Source organism: Dendrobates tinctorius, unplaced genomic scaffold (genome assembly GCF_039654945.1).
Source record: "Dendrobates tinctorius isolate UK_male_01 unplaced genomic scaffold, ASM3965494v1 ptg000075l, whole genome shotgun sequence".
NCBI lineage: Eukaryota > Metazoa > Chordata > Amphibia > Anura > Dendrobatidae > Dendrobates > Dendrobates tinctorius.
Genome location: NW_027361743.1, coordinates 27986094 through 28010743, shown reverse-complemented (window position 1 = coordinate 28010743; position 24650 = coordinate 27986094). Strand labels below are relative to the sequence as shown.

At 47.3% G+C, this 24650-nt stretch overlaps 1 protein-coding gene across 1 annotated transcript in view; it reads left to right on the top strand.

Moving 5' to 3' along the window:
• Nucleotides 1–24650, top strand: part of ATP8A2 (ATPase phospholipid transporting 8A2) — a 1255085-nt gene that overhangs the window by 326220 nt on the left and 904215 nt on the right. Inside the window, exons 5-6 of the mRNA XM_073583121.1 lie at nt 18530–18575; nt 20884–20924. Coding sequence (XP_073439222.1) covers nt 18530–18575; nt 20884–20924 — 87 coding nt within the window. The remainder of the gene's footprint in view (nt 1–18529; nt 18576–20883; nt 20925–24650) is intronic.

The following is a 24650-nucleotide window of genomic DNA, read 5'->3' as shown; positions in this document are numbered from 1 at the left end:
GGAAATTCAATGCGGAAGAAGAATTGTCGAAAATGTGTCTTCGGCGTGCTCGAAAAATATGATCAAGTTGCTGTGGCTGATAGACAGCAGGAACACATGCAGGGGTTTCCTGTTTGTTTTGCATGTGTTGTGGCTGTCTAACAGCAGCGAGACATGCAGCCGCGGGGACTTGAACATCACTTTCGAGCACGCCGAAGACACTCGGTTAGCACACGAGCATGCTCAGATAACACCTTATCCCAGCACATTCGCTCATCCCTAATGCTAATGTGAATTTAGCCTTATACTGTCCGATCCGTCTGCCAGTTCAGTAATCTGGGATCGCTGGTCCTTCTTACCGCCCGTCTTTCCTGGCTCTTCTATTGAGTGGCCGGAATGGTGCAGCATCGTGTGTGTGCGTCACGCTGCAATGACTGTCATGCCAGCCCGGCTAATCAAAGGAAGAGCTTGGAATGCTGGGTGGTAAAAAAAAATTCCCATCCAGCAGTCTCAGACTACTGACCTGGCCGATAGACCAGAGTCCTATGACTCTATTTTTACATTTCTAGTAACAAATGAAATTTTCTATGGATTTCCCCTAAATGTAAAATCTTAGCAAATCTAAAATTTCTGGAATTCAGTTCGGCCAGGAGTCCAAAATTTTGCTGTATTATTTTAGAAGTAGTTAAATTAATAGCATTCCATTGACCTGTCCTAAGCCCACCATCCCTTGACTCCTTGTTCCTCCTCCGCCGCATGTTCCATAGTCTTCCTTGTGGTCCTCTGGTTGTTCTGTTACTAAGGCCCACATGGCTCACCATCGGAAGAACAGAAGAGACCCTCGCAGAGTATTGAAAAACTGAGGCGGTGCTATGGTAAAAAGTCAAGTGACGACCTAGGGCCGGTGATATTTAATGTTATTATTTTTTAATCCCTTTCCTCTGTACCATTTATTTTGCCCTTTATCTTAGATCTCGCACTTTGAAAAATCCCGATTGATCGATCACTGATGGAAGTATGACTTGATCTTTTCTGTTTTTCATAAAAAAGCGTAGGATAAAATTTGCCTATGACCTAGACAGTGATATCTGTCAGACTATATGAACATCATATAGGTGATCCCACCTCAGGGCCACGTCTACGAGCCACAGTACATCCTCTATTCTGCAGTAGTTCATTATAATGAACCCATATTACTAGATTTTTTCACATACTGGTCATTGCACAGTAAATTCCTGATGGGCCATGTGTCTAGGCACTGATGGTGAACCTTTTATAAAGACCTTGTGCCCAAACTGCAATCGAAAACGCTCGTATTTATCGCAAAGGGCCAACACATCAGTGTAAGCTGAAAACTAAAGTTTTTATCCCCATCCTATTATAATATCCCCCAATCTGAATTGGTACAATGCCCCCTCTCCTGGTATAATGTCCCCGAATCTGATATAATGTTCCTCATCCTGGTATAATGTCTGCTATGCTGGTATAATGTCCCCCAATCTGATATCATGTCCCCCATCTTGTAATAATGCCCCCATCCTGGTATAATGTCCCCCATCCTGATATAATGTATAGCCCCATTCCGGTATAATGCTCCCCATCCTAGTATAATTATACAGGTATAAGACATTATTTACAAGGTAAAATATTAACCATTAGTTTACAGGAACAGATGTGGCGAATAACCAATCCTTGTGACCCCTTACACTGTGGCAACAGTGCTCTTTCCCACAGAGAGGGCCCCATCTGCCACGTGTGCCATAGGTTTTGCCACCGCTGGTCTAGGTAGTCAGGAGCAGAAATGAGTCTCTATGATGAGACCAGGGTTGACATACAGTTAATATAGCCTGTGGAGCTGAACAGGGGCCCAAGGAGTAAGGGGGTCAATTGTCACTTCCAGTGCAATATGCAGCTTCTGTCACAGACATACCGGACTGCAGGGGCCCCATATATTGTTTGTGCAGAGCGTCCATTTTCTGTCTGTTTCCTCACCTGGATGAGACTACTCCTCTCGCAATATGGATCCTCCATGAATGCATTGTCTAGCAGACGATTAATCAATGACGATATCTATCTGTTGTGCTTTTCGGCACGGATCCACCATTGTTCTTATGACCACATGTTAGGTGTTCTCAGTCATGTATCAGTACAGCCTCCAGCAATGAATGTCACAGTTTGTTATTTTTGCTGTCAGTAATTGTGGATAAATGGGGCACCCTGGCACCTGGAGTGTTGTGTTGGCAGGGATTAGCGGGATTTGGGATTAGATGGCATTTATACTAGGGCTGGAGGTAAAGTCATCTCTGTTAATTAGATTTTTGATTTGTGAAAGGCGTCTATGATCTCCTCATGTGGCGCTCTCCTCTGTCTCATAGGAAAGCAGCACTTAGCCGGATTAATTTGTGTTACCTCGGTCCGTCACTGAACTGCTAATTGTAACACATTCAGTGTTCTTCTAATGATCTGCCAGATGATTGGATTTCACAATTATAACTCACGAAGTTCCCGTTCCGCATAACCACCTGTATAATAAATGGCTCTGCTTCCAAGGCTGGAGATCTTCCTTCATACTTACTGTAGGTCTGTAAGGAGGAAGACCAGGCTGCTGGTGCATGCATCATGCTGGGTCCAGAACTGCTGAGGCTGCGTCCCATGTTGCCCGGGGGGGGGAAAGAATAGGGGACAGGACAGGCCCCATGACCTGGGAAGAGGGGGCGTGACTAAGCCAGGCAGTGAGGAGAAAGCGCGTGAAGAAACAGTGCGTTTCCTGCCGGCAGCGAGGGTAGAGGCAGGCATGCGGCGCGCTCCGCAGTATGAGAGACAGCGCGTGGCAGAACTGCGGAGATATTTCTCGTACAGGCCACGGAGCCAGTGAGAGCGCCAAACGCCCTGCTAAGCAAAGTGCAGCTGTAGTGGTGTGGGCTGGACTGGGGGGTGGTCCCTCATTTACTGCGCACAGACGTCACAGACACAAGATAGATGTGATGATTCCCAAGGGTGAACCCACTGGACCGCGGCAAGCGAACCTCCCCTGGGCGAGCGGACCAGGTGGACCACCCCCTATACAGGGAGCGTTTGGGACAGGCCCAGGGGAAACTACTCACCACGGCAGCTGGTACCCGAGGACGGAGGAGCACAATAGGAGATGCAGCGGGCAGGCAGAAGAAGGAGCTGGACCGGAACCGGCAGGACTGGAAGCCAGGAACGGAGGCTGAAGGATACAGGCAGGCAAGGCTGGAACGGCAAGACACGGGTCAGACGCAGGCACAGGCTGAACACGGAGACGGGATGGCGGGCACTGGGTGGAACACAAAGACCAAGTTAAACAGGGTGCACGAGGAAAGGGTAAGAGCAGCAGGAAAAGGCAGGCAGGCTGGGGCCAGAGTCACAGTGAGAGACAAGTGACGATCAGGCGGTGAGCTGGAGGAAGAGGCTGCCTCTTATAGAGACAGGAGTTCCGGGTCAGGTCAGCAGGGTCAGGAAGGCAGGGAGAAGGCCTGGCTTGGCCTGTACTGGGACCTGGAGCGCAAGGCGCGCATGCGCCCCGGGCAGAACGCCGGGACAGAGCGCGGGGCAGAGGACGGGAGTGCAGGCGAGCGCGCGCCCGCCACGGGAGCACGCCGGAGGCGGCAGGCGCACCCAGCGCGGGGAGAGGCCGCAGCAGGAGCCGAGGACGAGGCGGGGGCGGCGAGCGTGGAGCCGGCGGTAAGCGTGACAGTACTCCCCCTTTTACGCCCCCTCTTCCCACGGCCGGAAAGAAACTTAGCTAAAATCTGGGGGGCTTGAATGTTCTCCCGGGGTTCCCAGGATCTCTCCTCAGGGCCAAAACCTTTCCAGTCAATTAAAAAGAAAGTTTTACCTCTAGATCGTTTCATAGCAAGAATTTCCTTAACCTCAAAGACATCCTGTGCGGACACGGGCGCGGGAGTGCTGCCAGTAGAAGCATGAAACTGGTTGAGTATGACCGGTTTTAAGAGGGAGACGTGAAACGAGTTAGGAATCCGCAGTGAAGCGGGGAGTTTTAGTTTGTAGGCAACGTCATTGATACGGGCTAGAACCTCAAATGGACCGATGTAGCGGGGACCTAGTTTGTAGGAGGGAATTTTGAGACGAACAAATTTTGAGGATAGCCAAACTTTATCCCCAGGGTGGTACAGCGGAGAATCCAGACGTTTCTTATCGGCGTGCTTCTTGAACCCGTCTCGTGCTCGCTTAAGTGCGGTTTTGGTCTCCTGCCAGACCCTGGAGAACTCCTCGGTCAGAAGATCGGCCGCCGGAACACCCGAGGTCGGGAGTACCGGCAGAGGTATACCCGGATGTTGACCGTAGACCGTAAAGAAAGGCGACTTGGCGGAGGATTCGCTGGTATGGTTGTTGTAAGCGAATTCGGCCCAAGGGAGCAAGCTGGACCAATTGTTTTGATGGGTGTTGGAAAAATGTCGGAGGTATGCTACGAGGATCTGGTTCGTGCGTTCCGCTTGACCGTTGGACTGAGGGTGATACGCCGAGGAAAAGTCCAACGTTACTTCCATCAGCTTGCATAGAGCCCTCCAGAAACGCGAGGTAAACTGAACCCCTCTGTCCGAGACAATGTGCTTGGGGAAGCCATGAATCCGGAAGACATGAGATATAAAAATTCTCGCCAGGTCAGGAGCGGAAGGTAGACCGGGCAGAGGGATGAAGTGGGCCATCTTGGAGAAGCGGTCCACGACCACCAGAATGACCGTGTGACCTGAGGAACGAGGTAGATCCGTAATAAAATCCATCGCGATATGCTGCCACGGAGCCGAGGGAACCGGAAGTGGAAGCAGAAAACCGGAGGGTGGCTGACGTGGGACCTTGTTCTTGGCACACGATGGGCAGGAGAGGATGAAACTTCGGACATCCTGAGACAAAGAAGGCCACCAATAAAAACGAGAGATGAGGGAGAATGTTTTCTTGAGGCCGGCATGACCCGCTAACTTGGTAGCATGACCCCAATGTAGAACTCGCCTCCTGTCACGATCTTGGACAAAAGTCTTGCCGGGGGGCACGGAAGTCAGGTTAACAGGCGCGACTACGATGAGCTTGCTTGGCTCCACAACGTATTCGGACATGGCCTGGGTCTCGGAGGGAGACAGCGGGTAGATCCGACCACGAGGCGGCCTAGAACCGGGGAGCAGATCGATGGGGCAGTCATATGGACGATGCGGGGGCAGGACCTCTGCTTCCTTTTTGTCGAAGACATCCAAAAAGGCCCAGTAGGCGGAGGGTAATCCGGTAGACATCGACGTTGGACGTGGAAATTTCGGCGGCTGTACAGGGAGTAAACACTTATCTTGACAAAGTCGACCCCATCGCAGAACGTCACCAGAGCGCCAATCCAGGATAGGCTCGTGGGTCCTTAGCCAGGGGAGTCCCAGAAGGATGGCATGGGACAAAGAAGGCAGCACGTAGAATACTATCTTCTCCCGGTGTAAGGCTCCGACCTGAAGCTCCACCTCCTCGGTAACCTGAGTAACGGACTCCCGCAGGGGTTGACCGTCGACCGAAGCAATCTGCCGAGGGGTCTCCAGGGATCTGACAGGAATTCCAAGTCTCCTAACCGCCTCAAGTTGAATGAAGTTACCGGCCGCCCCAGAATCTATATAGGCCCATTCAGAAAAACGTTTAGAATCCAGGTGCAAAAGGACAGATAGGGTCAAGGGTAGAGAGGAGTCAAAATTACCTAGGAAGACCTCTCTTACCTGTCCTAGGCGGAGGCGTTTCCCGGACGAGTGGGGCAGGCACGAAAAAAGTGGGACGCACTCCCACAGTAGAAACAGAGCCCCTGCTCGACCCTCTCTCTCCGGCGCTCCTCCACCGGTTTGAGGTGATCCACTTGCATGGGTTCCGGTAGCGGGAGCGTGGAGGCTGGAGTTAAGCGGACTCGAGGTGGACTCCGAGCGGCCGGAGGAGCGCGAAGAGGTCTCCTGTCCCTAGCGAGCTCTCGGGAACGTTCTTGAAAGCGGAGGTCGATGCGGGTGGCCAAAGAGATTAAATCCTCCAAGGAGGTGGGGGTATCCCGACCCGCCAGCTCGTCCTTGATCCGCCCTGAAAGACCCCGCCAAAAGGCTCCCACCAAGGCCTCATTGTTCCAACCCAACTCTGAGGACAGGGTGCGAAACCGAATGGCGTACTGACCTACTGAGAGCGTGCCCTGATGAAGATTGAACAGTGCCTCGGTAGCGGAGGCAAGGCGACCGGGTTCATCAAACACCTTACGAAAGGTGTCTAGAAAAAAGGAGAGTTGAGTGACCACGGGATCGTCTCTTTCCCACAGGGGGTTAATCCACGCTAGAGCCTCTCCTTCTAAGTGGGACACGATGAAGGCCACCTTGGCACGGTCAGTGGGGTACTGTTGTGGCAGCAACTCAAAATGTAGCTGGCATTGATTTAAAAACCCTCTACACGTCTTGGGGTCGCCACTATATCGCGGGGGTTTAGCCAGTCGAGGGGAGGGGAGCGGAACCGCAGGCTGTGCCGGGGCTGCGGCCGCGGTCTGGAGGGCCAGCAAGCGGTTGTCCACCGAGGCCATGTAGTTCAGGATATGAGCCTGAGTGTCGCGCTGCTGGGCAAGCTCCTGCTGGAGGCCGGCGATCTGGGTGGTACTCCCCGGATCCGAGGCCTGTAGTGACGAGAGACGAGACTCCATGGACTTGAGGAACGACATGATCCTCGCTTGATTTTCCCGCAGGAACAGAAGTTCCTTTTGGGTCGGGGTAGAAGTACCAGCGGGGTCCATGGCCTGATCGTTCTGTGATGATTCCCAAGGGTGAACCCACTGGACCGCGGCAAGCGAACCTCCCCTGGGCGAGCGGACCAGGTGGACCACCCCCTATACAGGGAGCTTTTGGGACAGGCCCAGGGGAAACTACTCACCACGGCAGCTGGTACCCGAGGACGGAGGAGCACAATAGGAGATGCAGCGGGCAGGCAGAAGAAGGAGCTGGACCGGAACCGGCAGGACTGGAAGCCAGGAACGGAGGCTGAAGGATACAGGCAGGCAAGGCTGGAACGGCAAGACACGGGTCAGACGCAGGCACAGGCTGAACACGGACACGGGATGGCGGGCACTGGGAGGAACACAAAGACCAAGTTACACAGGGTGCACGAGGAAAGGGTAAGAGCAGCAGGAAAAGGCAGGCAGGCTGGGGCCAGAGTTACAGTGAGAGACAAGTGACGATCAGGCGGTGAGCTGGAGGAAGAGGCTGCCTCTTATAGAGACAGGAGTTCCGGGTCAGGTCAGCAGGGTCAGGAAGGCGGGGAGAAGGCCTGGCTTGGCCTGTACTGGGACCTGGAGCGCAAGGCGCGCATGCGCCCCGGGCAGAACGCCGGGACAGAGCGCGGGGCAGAGGACGGGAGTGCAGGCGAGCGCGCGCCCGCCACGGGAGCCCGCCGGAGGCGGCGGGCGCACCCAGCGCGGGGAGAGGCCGCAGCAGGAGCCGAGGACGAGGCGGGGGTGGCGAGCGTGGAGCCGGCGGTAAGCGTGACAATGGAGGCAGATTTCGGGTACAACAGGTCCAAGTTTATTTTAGTCGTCCGTCTGACGACTCCAGCAATACACCGCACTTCTTCCACAGCCTTCCGTTTCCAGGCCCAGGTACATACACCGTACTTTTTAGCTTACTGACGTTCCTACCAGCTCGGCCACTGTGGCCGCCTTAGGCCTGTTCACCAACAGCAATTTACTGGTCAGAGGTCATCGTCAATTTGGTATAATTCCCCTGGGGCCTCGTCTGTTCTGCGGTTCTTCGTGTCAGGGCCACCCCCTTGACTTCCTTTCTCCTCAGTCCCCTAGTTGAGCTCTCCACACAGCACACACTTCGTCACAGACTCCTCTCCTCTTGAGCTCCTCCCGGGACTGGAACTTTCTGGAACCCTCCTGTCCTATTTATAACTTTCCCGTCCCCCATGACCAATGGTTTCTAAAGCCCTAAGCTGCTGTCAAGTCCTGAACTCACGCGCTTCCCTGCCATCTTGTGGTCAACCCAAGGTACTGTACTCAATCTACACTTTTCCCAGCTGTTTCCCTTCTGTCATAACTAACATCTGTCTAAAGTGCACAAACCATCCTTTCTTCTTGCTGACAAGTCCGTCCATCTGGTCAACTTCCCCTTACTCCCCCTTCCTTTGTCTATTGTCGTCCCCGACAATCGTATTCCCTACCTTCGTCGTTCTGAAGCTTTCCTACTGTCTGTTGTCAGACCGGTTGTTGAGCCAAACCCGCCACACGCAGGGGCCAAACCAAACCGGGAGCACCATGCTCCGAGCAGCCTACTGCTACTCGCCGGCGCGCACGCCACATGACAACTTCTTTGAAGTTGGGCTAGGTACACCCGGATTTCTCTACAGCGTGTACCTTCCCCTACTCTCCCCTTCTGTCACCCTCAACTATCCGGAACGCCATGACCGAGGCCTTACGCCTACCAGGTCATTGTCAGCGCCCGCCTATTCTCCTGGGGTGTCCGTGGTGGCTACTGCAGCGATCCTCACTTTGGCTGGCACATAGAGGAGCGCACATCAAGCAGAGCCATGCGGAGCAGCCATTCAGGTGACGGCAGCTGCTCAGAGACACGTGCCACAAGGAACCTTGTGGAGAGCTTTACCCTTTTGCTCCACAGCTTTTCACGCTTTGATTGCACGGACTAATGGACTAGGGGCTCAGCGGGTAAAACCGGAGATCACCCGCTGCCGTCAGAAGACGGATGGTTAACTTTGAACCCCATCAGAGGGTCCTACACTGGCCATTGCCGGTACTACTACCCCCATTGGACTGTGGACTGAGGACCCCATCAGGAGCTACGTTACGTGTTGTTTGAAACTTAAGCCCCCATCACACATAACGATGTCCCAGCGATCCCACCAACGATCCAACATGGATGGGATCGCTGGGACATCGTTAGGCTGATCGCTGGTGAGCTGTCACACAGACAGCCCCAGCAATCAGGACCAGCGATGCTGGACGCTGGTTTCTAATGTAAACTTCGGGTATCCAGGAGCTGCGGCTCCTGGATACCCGAGGTTTATATTAGAAACCAGCGTCCAGCGTCGCTGATCGCTGGTCTCCTGCTGCCACATGCAGCGATGCGTGCTGGCCAGCGGGAGCCCAGCGATGGAAAAACGTCCCAAGCCACTCGAGCACGATCAGCGATCGGCAGGGGGCCGGTCGCTGATCCCCGTCACACACGGGGATCAGCGATCTCGCTGATGTGTCACAAAATCAGCGATCTCGCTAGCGAGATCGCTGTGTGTGAAGGGACCCTTAGACTGTCGCACTCGTTTTGTTTATTTTATTTAACCCTTGTTGTTCCAATAGCTCTCTGCTATCAATTCCCTACAATGAGATTACTTTAACTTTTGCTGTTAAAAGAATAAACAGTATTGTTATACTGTACTGCTCTGCAATCCCTGCATACTGCTTCTTAGCACCTGCTTACAGGTCCACACATAGTGGATCATTTTTGCTACAGATTTAGCAGCAAATCCACTGCAATTCTGAGTGGAATGTTTGGATGCTGATTTTCATCCACATTTACTGGTACATTGATAAAGGTGAAATTTGTGAGGAAAATTCACAATAAAATTTGCAATAGTAAACGCCTCATGTCTATTTCGTGCTGAAGTCTGCAGTTTATGAATGAGATTTACAAAATCTCATCCACTTTGCTGATACTGAAATCCCCTGTGGATTTATCTGTAGTTGGGTCGCCCTCCCGGGGCCGTGGGGGTACTCGGTACCGGGCCAGTATCAGTGGGTGGTGTGTCACAGCAGCGGTGACCCGGTCCGTGGCCCTGGGCGCCCAAGTAATGGCGGGGGAATGCGACTGGTGGAATGTAGTTAATGGAATAGTTTGTGACGCCACCTGTGGTGTTCGGCGAGTGAGATGTTAGGCCGACGCTGCATGCAGATCCTCTGGGGCTGGTGGTGTGCTGCAGCCAGGATGGTGAAGCTCCCCACAGGTGGAGCTGTAGCCCCAGGGCAGAATAGGTGAAGTGACACTTAGATGGTGTAGGGTTTGGCGCAGGGGATGCAGCAGTGCCAGGTAGACGGACGCAGGAAGGAATGGAGGACACCAGGGCATGTAGTTCCAAAGCTTTACTCACAGTCTGTAGTGCCCGCTTCTGTGCCGTTTCCTCCGGGTCAGGGACTCAGTCAACCTCCAGGCAAGATGGAATGCTCCCTTCCAACACTCCACCAACTTATGTACCTTTTCTGAACTTCTCCTCTATAGCGCCTTTAAGTGTGAAGTTCTCCTAGTACTGAGTTACACTGGAGTTCCTCCTATCAGATGTTCCCAAGAACTCTACTTGTACGGCAGACAGCTGTAGCCTGCTTCGGGGACTCCTTACTCCTGAGTCCCGGCTCTCTATCCGTGTTGCTGTTGTGCCCCCAAGTCTTAGATGGGAGTAGTGCATTTACAGCCCCCTACTCCACCGGTGTCTGCTGCAGAACCATAAGTGTCCATACAACCTCGGGGACCGGGCCCAGGCCTTGCGCTTAGAACTTCTAGGCAGGGTTCTTCCTCTAACCCACGTCCTCTGTGTTCCCTTATTCTCCTACGTTCCATACTTGTCTTTCTTTCCTATGGAAACTCAGGCTTCAGTTCAACGTCTTTCTCCTTCTTTCCTTTCCTGTGCCAGCAGACCCGGGTCACTCAGGTCTGCTGCAGCACTCCTTCCTCCATCCCTCTCTCTCAGGGATCTCCTTTCCTCACTCCTCTCTGAGTGACTTCCTCCCTCAGACTGACCTGTAATCCTAAACCTTCTCACTCTTTTATGTATTCTCAACTCCACCCACCTCCCAGCACATTTAGTGTTCCAAGCAGGGAACCACCAAAGGTGCTCTGCTTCTCTCTAAGCAAGGAACCGCAATGTGGCTTTGCTGAACTACTCTATTGTGTGGGGTGCGAGTGTTGGAGAGTGGTCAGGTGTTCCCACCTTACCTGGATGGTGGGATACCACACCTTAGGAGAAGGTGCAGTACCTCTGTGGCAACTGAGCCTCAGGGGCGCCACATATTCATCCGCAGTTAGGAATTTTTTGAGATTGAACATCCCACATGATTTTTCAAGACAAATCCATGGGAAAAATCCATTCTGTTTTTCAGTGCTTTATTCAGTTCTGCTAGAGAGTTTTTAACCCCTTCCTGACTTGCAATTTTCTTTTTTTTCCAACAACTATATCTTTTTTAAAAAATTTTTCTTCCTATACAGCCATTTAAGGTCTTGTTTTTTATTTTGCGGCATAAGATAATAATAATACATCTTTGTCAAGGACACAGTCTCTCCTGGTTCTCCTCTTATCTCTCTGACCGCTACTTCACTTTATCTTTTGCTGGCTCCTCATCCTCTCATCTTCCCCTTTCTGTTGGGGTTCCTCAAGGTTCAGTCCTTGGCCTCCTCCACTTCTCTTTGGATACCGCCCCCTATTGGACAAACAATCAGTAGATTTGGTTTCAGGTAATATCTCTGTGCTAATGTCACCCAATTATACACTTCCTCTCCTGATATCACGCCTGCCTTTTTGGAAAACACCAGTGACTGTCTTACCGCTGTCTCTAACATCAGGTCCTCCCTCTATCTGAAATAGAACCTGTCAAAAACTGAACTTGTTTCCTCCCTCTACTAACCTACCTATGTCTGAAATTGCCATTTCCATGTGTGGTTCCACCATTACTCCCCAGCAACATGCCTGCTGTCTTGGGGTCATACTTGATTCAGAGCTTTCATTCACTCTTGTTATCTGCACCTCAAAAACATTTCTAGAATTTGATCTTTTCTTACTTTCGACTCTGCAAAAACTCTTACTGTTTCTCTTATTCATTCTCATCTGGACTATTGTAACTCTCTACTAATCGGTCTCCCTCTTACCAAACTCTCCCCCCTCCAATCTGTCTTGAATGCTGCAGCCAGGATCATATTCCTCACCAACCGTTACACTGATGCCTCTACCTTGTGCCAGTCATTACACTGGTTATTCATCCATTCCAGAATTCAGTACAAACTTATTATCCTCACCAACAGAGCTCTCCATGGCTCAGCACCACCGTATATCTCCTCCCTCGTCTCAGTCTACCACCCTACCTGTGCCCTCCGTACTTCTAATGACCTGAGGTAAACATCCTCAATAATCAGAACCTCTCACTCCCGTCTCCAAGACTTTTCACGTGCTGCGTCTATTTTTTGGATTGCACTACCCAGGTTAATTTGATTTATCCCCAATACCCACAATTTTAAGCGTGCTCTAAAAACGCATTTCTTCAGACTGGCCTACCTCCTCATCGCATTAACCTAACTATCCCTGTGTTACCCATTCAAAATTTGTACCATAACCAGGTTCCTCGCATCATGTCCTCACATGCTTTATGTATTTAATAGTCCTCTGTGTCTGTACTGTTACATATTCAGGCTGATAACCAGTTTATGCAGCATTACATGAACACCCGATTCTTACACTATGGCTGGTCCGAACAATGAAAGCAATAGTTACCACCCACCTTTCGTGCCGCCCCTTTTCCTCATAGATTGTAAGCTTGCGAGCAGGGCCCTCATTCCTCTTGGTATCTGTTGATCTATGTGTTTATTGTTATGCTGTAATGTCTATTGTCTGTACAAGTCCCCTCTAAAATGTAAAGTGCTGCGGAATATGTTGGCGCTATAAAAAATAAAACTATTATTATTTTCTTTATTTATATAGTGCCAACATATTCCATAGCGCTTTACAATTCATTAGTTCACATACAAGTCATAAGTAACAACATTAAAGATACACAATAATTAAAGCAAAATAAGATGACGCTGCTCGTAAGAGCTTACAATCTACAATTAGGTGGGGGGAGACACCAAGTACAGGGGCTTATTTACAATGATGGTCCAGCCATCTAGAGGGAATGGGGATAGATAAAGGCTGCATGAGGTTGTCACAAACCAGGATGTGTGGTGCTTTTGGGTGCAGTGGAGTTTAATGAAACGTGATAGGCTGCTCTATACGTGTTTTTAGAGAGCTCCTAAAACTGTATAAGTTGTGGTTAGTCCTGATTTCTTGGTGTAGAGCATTCCAGAGGATTGGTGACACTTGTGAGAAGTCTTGGAGCCGGGAGTGGGAGGTATGGATTAGTGCGGATGTTAGTCAAAAGTTGCTTGCAGAGCGTAACAAGCGATTAGCTCAATAGACAGGAATGAGGGAGGAGATGTAGGGGGGTGCCGCACTGTGGAGAGCTTTGTGGGTGAGAACAAGCAGTTCAAATTGGATCCTGTAATGTATGGGCAGCAAGTACAATGACTGGCACACAGCGGAGGTGCCCAAGTAACGATTAGCCAAAGATCCTGGCTGCTGCATTAAGGATGGACTGGAGAGGGGAAAGTCGAGTGAGGGGGAGGCCAAGTAATAGAGAATTACAGTAGTCCAGGCGGGAGAGGATAAGGGCAACAGTAAGGTCAGGAGTCACACTTGCTAGTGTGATGCGAGAAACTTGCGCGAGTCTCTCGCATCAATACCTGGCACTACCGCCAGCAATCGGGACTGGAGCGTGAGGCTGCAAAAAATACATTCAGCCACACACCGACTTCGGTCCCAAGTGCCAGTGGCAGTGCCGGCTATTGATGCGAGAGACTCGCGTCAGTTTCTTGCATCACACTCGCAAGTGTAATCCCGGCCTAAGAGTAACATTTACATTTTTATGTAAAGTGGAATGTAAAAGTTTAGGCACAACTGGTCAAAATGACTGTTATTGTGAACAGTTAATCAAGTGGAGATGAAATGAGCTTAAGTTAAAGATGACACATTTCCTTTCTATTTTAGGCCCCAAAAAATTGTAATTTTTTACAATTTAAAAATTACAGAAAGGAAGATAGGCCGATGCAAACGTTTGGGCACCCTTTGTGTGCTCAGACAACTTTGACCAAGGTTTCAAACCTTAATTAGTTTGTTAGGGTTATGGCTTGTTCACTATCATCATTAGGAAAGGCCAGTGATGCTGATTTCCCAGCTTTATAAAAACCCAACCTCCCCTTTGTGTCAAAAACAGCAGCCATGGGATCTTCTAAGCAGCTGTCTAGCACTATGAAAATGAAAATGGTGGAGGTAGATCTGATCAGTTGTCATGTGCCCCTAACAGCCAGAGGTGGAATCTCAATCCACCTTCGGCTTTTATCATGTTAAATGCCACTGTCAATCTCTGTTCCGGAAGCATGTTACTAATCCCGCCCATCAGCGACTGTGTCACATGTCCACGGGGTGCTGATGGGTTGGTATGACAACCTGGGGTCTGCAGTAGACCCTTGTTGTTTTCATTTCCGAATTGCTATGAACGCTGCCCCATGGCTGGCGCTCATAGCAGATGAGCATTTTTTGCTACACATAGCAATGTTACGGGCAAAGGAGACTATTGAAGCATGTAAATAAAGGTTTTTAAAAATATTAAAAAAAATAAAAAAATATAAAAGATCAAATCACCCTCCTTCACCCCCCTTTTGACCAATTCAAAATAAAACCATTAAAAAAAATTCACATAATTTATTTTATTTTTAAAATATACAAATAATTAATCCGATTAGTAAACTGTGTAACGAGAAAGAAAATCACAATGCCAGAATGACATTTTTTTGGACGCCGCAACATTGCAATAAAATGCAATAACAGGAGATAAAAATATCGTATTTATTCCAAAATGGTATCAATAAAATGTAAATTCGGTGCACAAAAAATGAGCCCTGACCCAGTCCCTGATCCTGAAAAATGAAGACGCTATGTAAATAAAAAAGAACCTAGACATGTTTGGTATCTGCAAGCTCATAATGTCCTTGGGAATCATAATGGCAGGTCAGTCTTAGCACTTAGTGAACATGGTAAAAAAAACAAAACAAAACAAAACCAAAAAAAAAATTGCGGATTTGCACTCTTTTTGCACTTGGAATTTTTTCCCCCGGTTTCCAGTACACTATATGGCAAAATCAATGGAGTCATTCAAAAGTGCAAATCGTCCCGCAGAAAACAAGACCTCACGTGGCCATATTGACGGAAAATACAAAAGTTATGGCTCTGGGAAGAAAAAGCAAAAAATGAAAACGCAAAAATGGAAAAACCCAAGGTGGTAAAAGGGTTAACTTTAGGCCTTTTAGAGATCATTTCATCTTCAACTTGCTTAAGTGTTCACAATAACAGTAATTTTGACCAAGGGTGCCCTAACTTTTCCATGCCACTGTAGGTGGAGCTGTATGAGGACTTGTCTTTTGCATCACACGATAGTGTCACAGGAGGTTCGATGTGAAACGGTTCATCCCTTGGATTGCGTGCTTTTAATGCCGTTATCAGAGATTGATAGCAGCATTCAAGAGGTTAATCACACACGAGAAAAAGTATAAAATACTTATTTTTTAGGTTTTTGGACATCAATTTTTCATTTAGAGAAACCCAAGTCACAAAACTCTGGGTCCAATTTATTATTGAATTTGTGCCTTTTTTGTCTACTTTCTAGTGTTTGTCACCTGTTTTTAATTTGTGCCTTATTCTTCTTTTGATTTGTGAGTTTTTAAAGATCACTTTATATGTGTTGTTCGCCTGTTTTATTTTTCTTCTGTTCCGCACAGTGGGTCAAGTTTAGAATTTTGAAGATTTTTTTGCCAAATTTGTCACACACGCACTCCAGTCCCTACGTCGCTCTAGTGATTTTGTGTGCATGTGATATTTTGGGGCAAATTTTTCACCATTTTAGCAGAACATGTAACTTGTTGCTCTAAAAGGTCATAAAATAGATCAAAGACAAAATTAGAGAGCATTTTTTATTTTGTGCAAAAATTAATTTTGCAAAGAAAAACCTGTCAGGGTTCCTGCTCCTGGTTTTGACGGCTGCTCTCATTTTCTCTTTGTCAGAGATGGCAGCATCAGCATAGTGGGAGATTGTGCACAAATCTGTTATGGAAACGAGAAATAGTGTCTCAGTGTGGGCAAAGAAAAGGCTATAGACCAGGAGGAAAGGACATGAAGAGGAAATAAGTGCAGGATTGAAGCTGTGCTGGTATAGGCTAGTGAAGGCAGCAGAGCTCACATCCAGCCTATATTACTGGGAGGGACTATCCCACAATAGAAAAATCTGAAACCTGGATGAGGCTGAAGATCAGAGGATCTGAATGAGAGAATGAAGATTGCAGACAGAATACTCTGTGGAATTTTATTAACTAACTATACCCACTAACATATGTAAAATAATTCTATCCATAATAAAGGTATCTATAGCCTTTAATACCGAAGTGCCAAAGTCACTCTCAGCCCGTCACAGCACCACATTTAGTCTGTATAACTTTACAGACCTTTTGGGGTATGTGTACACCACTTCATTTTCATTCTGCCAAAAATGTCATTTTTTCAAGTGGAAAATGTTTCAGAAAACTCATTTCCCCTGGAGTGTTGTCATCTTGAAGTCTCTTTTTTTGTGGTCGTCTTCTGCCACCTTTTCAATGTTATTGACCACTGGTAGTTTATGGGTGTTATTTTTCAGAAATTTTGGAGCATCTTTTTTACTGTTGTTTTTCCGTCTTTTTTTTTTCCCCTTTGTGTAACAATGAAGAAACTGCTAGCGGTTTTTGAATCAAAAACGCTGACAAAACCCATAAAAAGACAGCTGGGTATCTTCTTGGCGTCTTTTAAGCCTTCTCATTTACCTCTATTGTGGTGTAGCTTCAGAGCAGAACACATCTTTATGTGGTTACTGGTCAGTTCACTACTTTTAAATACTTGGCATCGTTGCGAAATGACACCTACAAACATGACACACAACTATAAATTGTATATAAAATAATTATTTATTAATGCAATTGTAAAAAAACATGATTTATTCTTAATGAATGAATTATATAGTAGTATACTGAATTCCCCATCAAAGCTCAGGTGAAACGCGCTTTGGGCAGGGGCGGGCTGCTGCGGGGTCCTATACTGGTCAGTATACTGTCATTATCCTCTCTTATTGACATTTTCTTTTACACCGGCACTTTACATTGAACAAACTATTGCCTCCTTTTTGTTCCATTTTACTTGGATTATTACTAGAGTTGAGCGACTTTGGTCGGATCGGCTTTCATGAAACAAAATTTGAGTCGGATGAAACTGGTCTGACTAGGGCAAAAAAAAGTCGGAGTTTCGTCCAAAACCCGACCCCAATGTAAGTCAATGGGGAATAAAAGTCTGCATTGAGTGGATGAATGTCATACTCACCTCTGGTTGCTGGGGGCTGGGTGCCGGTGTCCTGAGCAGGCGGGGACACCGGTGCACTATGGGGGCCAGGTGCTGGTGTCGCTGCTGGTTCAGGGCCCTGACACCTGCGATATTCACCTGTCCCCGTTCCACCGCCGTGCGCCGCTCTGTCTTCCAGGTCTCTGCAGTGACTGTTCAGGCAGAGGGCGCGCACTAGACACGTCATCGAGCCCTCTGACCTGAACATCACAGCCAGAGGACACGAAGACACAGTCTGGCGTTGGAACGGGGACAGGTGAATATTGCATGGCTCCCCCCGTCCTCCCATCATACTCACCCCCTCCTGGCGCTGTCTCTGCACTTCTTGCTTCTCCGATGGTCTCCAGCTCTGGCAGCTCCTTCCAGTGTTCAGTGGTCACGTGGTACCGCTCATTAAGGTAATGAATATGTGCTCCAAGCCTATGGGAGTGGTGTGCATATTCATTACTTTAATGAGTGGTACCACGTGACCGCTGAACACAGGAAGATCTGTGGCGCCGGAGACCATCTGAGAAGCAGGGAAGTGTAGAGACCTTGCCAGGAGGGGGTGAGTATGATCTGACAGCCGCCGACTCCTGCGCTCCCCTGCCTACCCCCTCGGACAATGACTCGAGTATAAGCCAAGAGGGGGCACGTTCAGCCTAAAAAATGGGCTGAAAATATAGGCTTATAGTCGAGTATAAGCTCAAAAACGACTTCAACCCTAAATGGACTGCTAAAACAAAATATACTGTGATGGAAATTACAGGTTCAAATTATACTAGGATTTTTCTGATCTCAGTTACGTCCGGGAAAAGGATTTGGTTAACGTTAAAGCGAAATGTAAATATTATTAGTGACTTGTAAGCTAAAGGTCGGAAATGAATAAACCAGAAAATGTTGTTTGAAAAATGTACAAATGAATCTGAGTGTCGAAAAAATGATCCTGAGTGTCAAAAATTTTAAAGGATTTCCTGATTTCATACTCGGGAAGAATACATCCATGCCATTATTGATAGTAAGAGTCCATCATGAGAAATACGAGCCTCTGCGGGATCATTAATCATAAGCTCCACATGTGTAAATGTAATTAAATGCGGGTTCTCTACATGTACTGTAACTGGGAGGCTTGGTGCAGAATCGTCATCAAAGGGAAATGGATCTGCTATTCTAAATATGTACTATTACTATGAATATTATAATTTGCATATGTGTAGAATACTATTTTTTTCCTTATATATTATCGTTATATCTACAGTATATGTATATTTTGTATGTATATCCGATGATTATTTACTGTCAACTGCCCTTTTTTTCTCTACAGAAAAGACACAAAGCGGACAATACTGTTAATAACAAGAGGACAATCGGTACGTGGACAACATTACAGAAAATGTTCTTAGAGAAAAACTATCATTGTTATCACCATAACTGTCATGGCCAAACGTGTTGGCTCCCTTAAAATTGTTCCAGAAAGTGAGATATTTCTCCCAGAAAATTATTGCAATTACACATGTTTTGTTATACACATGTTTATTTCCTTTGTGTGCATTGGAATGGCAGAAAAAAAACAGATGGAAATAAAGCAAACTGGACATAATTTTGCACAAAAATGGGCCGGACAAAATTGTTGGCACCTTTTCAAATTTGTGGGTAAACAACTGTGTTTCAAGTTGGTGATACTCGTTCAAATTCACCTTTGGCAAATATGAAAATCTGGACAGCAGAGAAAAATTGATGAAAGGTTGCAACGCAAGATAGTCCGGTTGGTGGATAAGCAGCCCCAATCAAATTCAAAAGAAATTCAAGCTGTCCTGCAGGCTCTGGGTGCATCAGTGTCATGGCAAACTATCCGTTGACATTTGAATGAAATGAAACGCTATGGCAGGAGACCAAGGAGGATCGCACTGCGGACACAGAAACATAAAAAAGCTAGATTGCTGTTTGCCAAAATGTACTTAAGTGAGCAATAATCCTTCTGGAAAAGCGTTGTGTAGACAGATGAGATAGCGCTTTTTGGTAAAGCACATCATTTACTGTTTACTGAAAACGGAATGAGGCCTACAAAGAAAAAACATAGTACCTACAGTCAAATATGGAATAGGCTCAAATATGTTTTGAGGTTGTTTTGCTGCCTCTGGCACTGGGTGCTTTGACTGTGTGCAAGGCATCATGAAATCTGGATTTCCAGCAGGGCAATGACCCCAGACATACTTCAAGAAACACCCAGAAATGGATGGAAACAAAGTTCTGGAGAGTTCTGAAGTGACCAACAATGAGTCCGAATCAAAATCCCATTGAATACCTGTGGAGAGATCTTAAAATTGCTGTTGGCAGAAGGTGAAATTTGAGAGACCTGTAGCAGTTTGTGAAAGAAGATTGGTCCAGAATTTCAGTTGTGAGGTGTAAGAAGCGTGTTGATGGTTATAAGAAGCGATTGATTGCAGTTATTTTTTCCAAAGGGTGTGCAACCAAATATTAAGTTGAGGGTGCCAACAATTTGGCCAGCCTATTTTTGCGGTTTTGTGTGAAATTGTGTCCAATTTGCCTTATTTTTTCAGTTTTTTTGTGTTGTTCCAATACACCCAAAGGAAATAAATATGTGTATAACAAAACGTGTAATTGCAATTACGGTGTTTTAAAGGGTGCCAACACTTTTGGCTGTGTGTGTATACACACACACATTATATACTATATGTTTCCCATTGTCACAGGTGTAAAGAGCTCACTGATGCCAGCTCGGTTCTTTAATAAGCCACCTCCATTATAACAAGTCAGTCAGTTCATGACATTTATTTCCTCTTAAACATTCCACCATCACCTGTGAATGGTATAACTGAAAACTGGAAGGAACTGCCGCAACTCAGCCATGACAAGGAAACCACAAAAAGTTACAGGGGTGTCATCATGTCCACCGAGCACTTCATGACATGGGTTTCCATGGCTGAGCAGCTACATGTAGCCTTACATCACCAGGCACAATGCCAAGCCTCAGATTGATTGGTGTAAACTGGACTCTGGATCAGTGGAAATGTGTTCTATGGATTAACAGATTACCTTCTCCTTCTGGCATCTTATGGACGTTCCTGGGTTTGGTGAATGCCAGGAGAACGTTACCTGTCTTTGTACTTCATTGTACAGCTGTAAAGTTTGGTCTAGATGGGATAATGCTATGAGATTCATGTCGGTGGTCTGCATTGACCCCTGAGTTCCCATAAAGGGAAATCTTAATGCTTTAGCAAATAAGACATTTTGGACAGTTGTAGGCTTTCAACTTTGTGGGACCTCTTTGATGAAGGCCCTTTTCTGTCACTTTTGACTGTGTCCCAGTGCCCAAAGTATGGGTCATAAGGTATGGTTGGAAGAGTTTTATGTAGGTGGATATGACCGGTCCATCAGCCTCCTCTGAGAAAGCTGTTTTCCAATTGGAGGAGGCTGATGGACAGATTTGGTCACGTGTTCCTCCATCAGCAGCCATATTGTGGGCAGGAGAGATGTCTACCCATTAAGGAGCTTACACTTCCAAGTACTGGAGAACCTGTCCTCATGTCCCCATGTCCCCAACACATTTGTTAAAATAAAGTATGCTACCGATTTAAGAAAAAAAATTAATGATCACTTCCTTTTTTTTTTAGTTTTAAGCTGACACTTAACATTTGTGATTTTTTTTTTTTGCAGTTTTACGAGGAGGTACATGGCAGAATGTGATATGGAGAGAGGTACAGACATTCATTCTATCCTTTATAAGACTGAGGATAATTCTTTAGCAGCGCTGTCACTTTTACAAAGCGGATGCACTTGTTGAGTGTTTGTGTGCCATGTATCTGCATATCTCGCTGTTCGGGATGTGGGATTCTGACTTATCTCCTCTGCACAAGACACATCAATAATAAATCTCCTATAGAATAACTGTCATTTATTTGGAAACGGAAAAAAAAGATGTTTTATGAGAAAAACATTAATTTGTTTGTTTTGTTAATTAGTCATACATTTTTAAAATGTTACTCATTAAATATTGGTTCCCCTGCTGGAATGGCTTACTATCCACTCATACATCCTATACCTGATCTACAGATAGATTATTGCATAAAGAATAAATGTATGTGGCCCATTGAGGTAACCGTACAGGTAAGTGCAAGTTGGATAGTACCAACCACCCATACATCACCAGTCTCTGGCCCGGGGGCTAGAATGGCACAATTGTCTAATGAACGTTACCTCTGTTCATGAGAACGTCAGGGCCGATGCTATCTTTCACCCATGACCCAAAATGGAGAGCTGCTCTGCCCGGGTAGACTCTGTCCATGTATTATATGGCATCTGCTCATGTCTGGCTACGATTAGGTGGCCGACAGTGATGTCAGGTGTAATCAGTTTGGTGGCTCCTATATGAAACGGTTGTTTACGGTGATGCCAAGTAGTATCAAGGTGAGGATATTCTTAGTTTTCCTATTTTTTTAAATAACTGAACTTAGGAATATGTTATAGTATTCAGGGGCGGAGACAGACTGTAGTGTGCCCCTGTGCAAGAAATTTTTCGCCCCCCCCCCCCCCCCTTCATAGGGCAACAAAGTTATTTGTTGTTATCTAATATTGAGGCTATGCAGGGCTGGATATAATATCTGTAGGGTGCTGCTGGGCTGTATTTATTATTTGCCAGTTGCAGCCTCCAAATTATATATACAGGCCAGCACAGCCTCCAAATAACATATATAGCCCACTAGCCCAGCATTGCCTCTAGTTGTTAATATATACAGCCCAGCACAGCCTCCAAATAAAATATGGTATACAGCCCAGCATAGACTTTAGTTAATATATACAGCCCAGCACAGAATCCAAATAACATATACAGCCCAGCATAGCCTCCAGTTACTATATACAGTCCAGAAACAGCCTTCAGGTACAGTCATATGTTAAAGTTTGGGCACCCCTATTAATTTTAACCTTTTTTCTTTATAACAATTTTGGTTTTTGCAACAGCTATTTCAGTTTCATATATCTAATAACTGATGGACTCAGTTATATTTCTGGATTCAAATGAGGTTTATTGCACTAACAGAAAATGTGCAATCTGCATTTAAACAAAATTTGACCGGTGCAAAAGTATGGGCACCCTTATCATTTTCTTGATTTGAACACTCCTAACTTCTTTTTACTGACTTCCTGAAGCACTAAATTGGTTTTGTAACCTCATTGAGCTTTGAACTTCATAGCCAGGTGTATCAAATCATGAGAAAAGGTATTCAAGGTGGCCACTTGCAAGTAGATCTCCTATTTGATTCTCCTATGAAGAGTGGCATCATGGGCTCCTCAAAACAACTCTCAAATGATCTGAAAACAAAGATTATTCAACATAGCTTTTCAGGGGAAGGATACAAAAAGTTGTCTGAGATTTAACCTGTCAGTTTCCACTGTCACAGGGCTGTTCGAAAACTTGGTTATCCCCTGCAGCTCCTAGCTCTGTGGAGCTTAGGCCACGCCCCCAGCAATCACATGCTTCAGGTCCTGATACTCTGAAGCACGCATCATCCCCGCTGCTGTCCTGCTCCACAGGTATCTTTGAGCACTGTTTTTGTACTCAGGACACACGCACTGGCTCAGTGAGAAAGTGCAGTGCGGGGTTCCTGACAAGAACAGAGCGATGGAGGGGAAGAAAGAACATAGAGAGAGAAAGAGGGGAAAGAAAGAACAGAGAGAGACAGAGAAAGAACAGAGAGAGAACGAAAGAACAGAGAGAAAGAGGGGAAAGAAAGAAAGAGGGGACAGAAAAAAACAGAGGGAGAGCGAAAGTAAGAGGGGAAAGAATAGAGAGAGAAAGAAAAAGAAAGAAAGAGAGAAAAAAAGAAAGAGGGGAAAGAAAGAACAGAGCGATAGAGAGAAAGAGGGGAGGAAAGAGAGAGAGAAAGAAAGAGTGGAAAGAAAGAAAGAACAGAGAGAGACAGAGAAAACAGAGAGAAAAGAAGTAAAGAAAGAACAGATAGAAAGAGAGGAAAGAAAGATGGGAAAGAAAGAACAGAGAGAGATAGGGAAAAAAAAGAAAGATTAGAGAGAGAGAGAACAGAGAGAGAAAGAAAAAGCGAGGAAAAGACAGAACAGAGAATGAGAAAGAAACAGAGAGATTCTATAAAGATACTATAGCAGCCCAGCTCCCACTGCAATGCCCACCTGAGCCTCCCGGTGCAGTATATATCATGATCCGCTCACATGGCAGGCATCCCTGATTCCAAGGCGATCCTGCTGTCTGCGCTGTCGGAGGAGGACATGGTGATGGATCTGAAGCATTCCTGGTTCCGTCACAATCTCCTCATGAAAGTACCTCATTTCTGGTCAGCTTCCAGCACATCACTTCCGGTGGAACGTCATGTGCGAGTTTTAAAGTGTTCCTCGGGGCTCTGCCGTGTACTCCTGTGTCCGTGGGAAAAGACCACTTTGTATGCCTCGTACACACTTGGCTCCACTACATACATCCAGTACATATATGGCTCCACTCCATACACACACGGCTCCGCATACCCCATACACACACGGCTCCGCTCCGTAAACCAAGTACACACACGTCTCCGCTCCGTACACCTCATACACGTGTGGCTCCGCTCCGTACACATGCGACTCTGCTCCGTACGCCCCGTACACACGTGGCCCCGCTCCGTACACCCCATACACGCGCTGCTCCGCTCTGTACACCTCGTACACAAGCAGCTCCACTCTGTACACCTCGTACACATGCGGCTCCACTCCGTACACCTCGTACACACGCGGCTCTGCTCCTTACACCTCGTACACACACAGTTCCGATCTGTACATCTCGTACACACACGGCTCTGTACAACTCGTACACACACAGCTCCGCTCCGTACACCTCGTACATGCTCCACTCCGTGCCGTACACCTCGTACACGCGCAGCTCCACTCTGTACACCTCATGCACACGCGGCTCCGCTCCGTACCTCGTACACACACGACTCCAGACAGACACAGAGGCAGACACGGCCCCTGATCATGTGACCCCTTACTCCTCCCCTCTCACAGGTCCTCTGCGCACAGAACACACACAGCCCAGCCACATCATTTCAGGCTGTGGTGCGTCTATATTGGACGGCGAGCATGGCGTCGGTGGATAGTGGGGGGGGCGTGGCGTGGCGGCTCAGTGCAATGCGGGAAAAATAGCATCCTGGGTGGGCCGCGGGAGGGGGGTGTCAAAAACAGGTCTGTCCCGCGGGAATCGAGATGGTTGGAACTTGGGAGCCATGAATTAGCCATGCGGTGCTGGAGGGGCCCCCTCTCCCCCGGGGCCCCCCGGGACCCCCGTTCAATGCACGTGCGGTAGGTCCGCCCCTGATAGTATTTGGATGCTACTTACTTACACAATAATACATGTGTACAATGCAGTGTTAATCAACAGCAAAGAGGAACTAAAGCCACTGACCAACTGTTACTCTAACCCC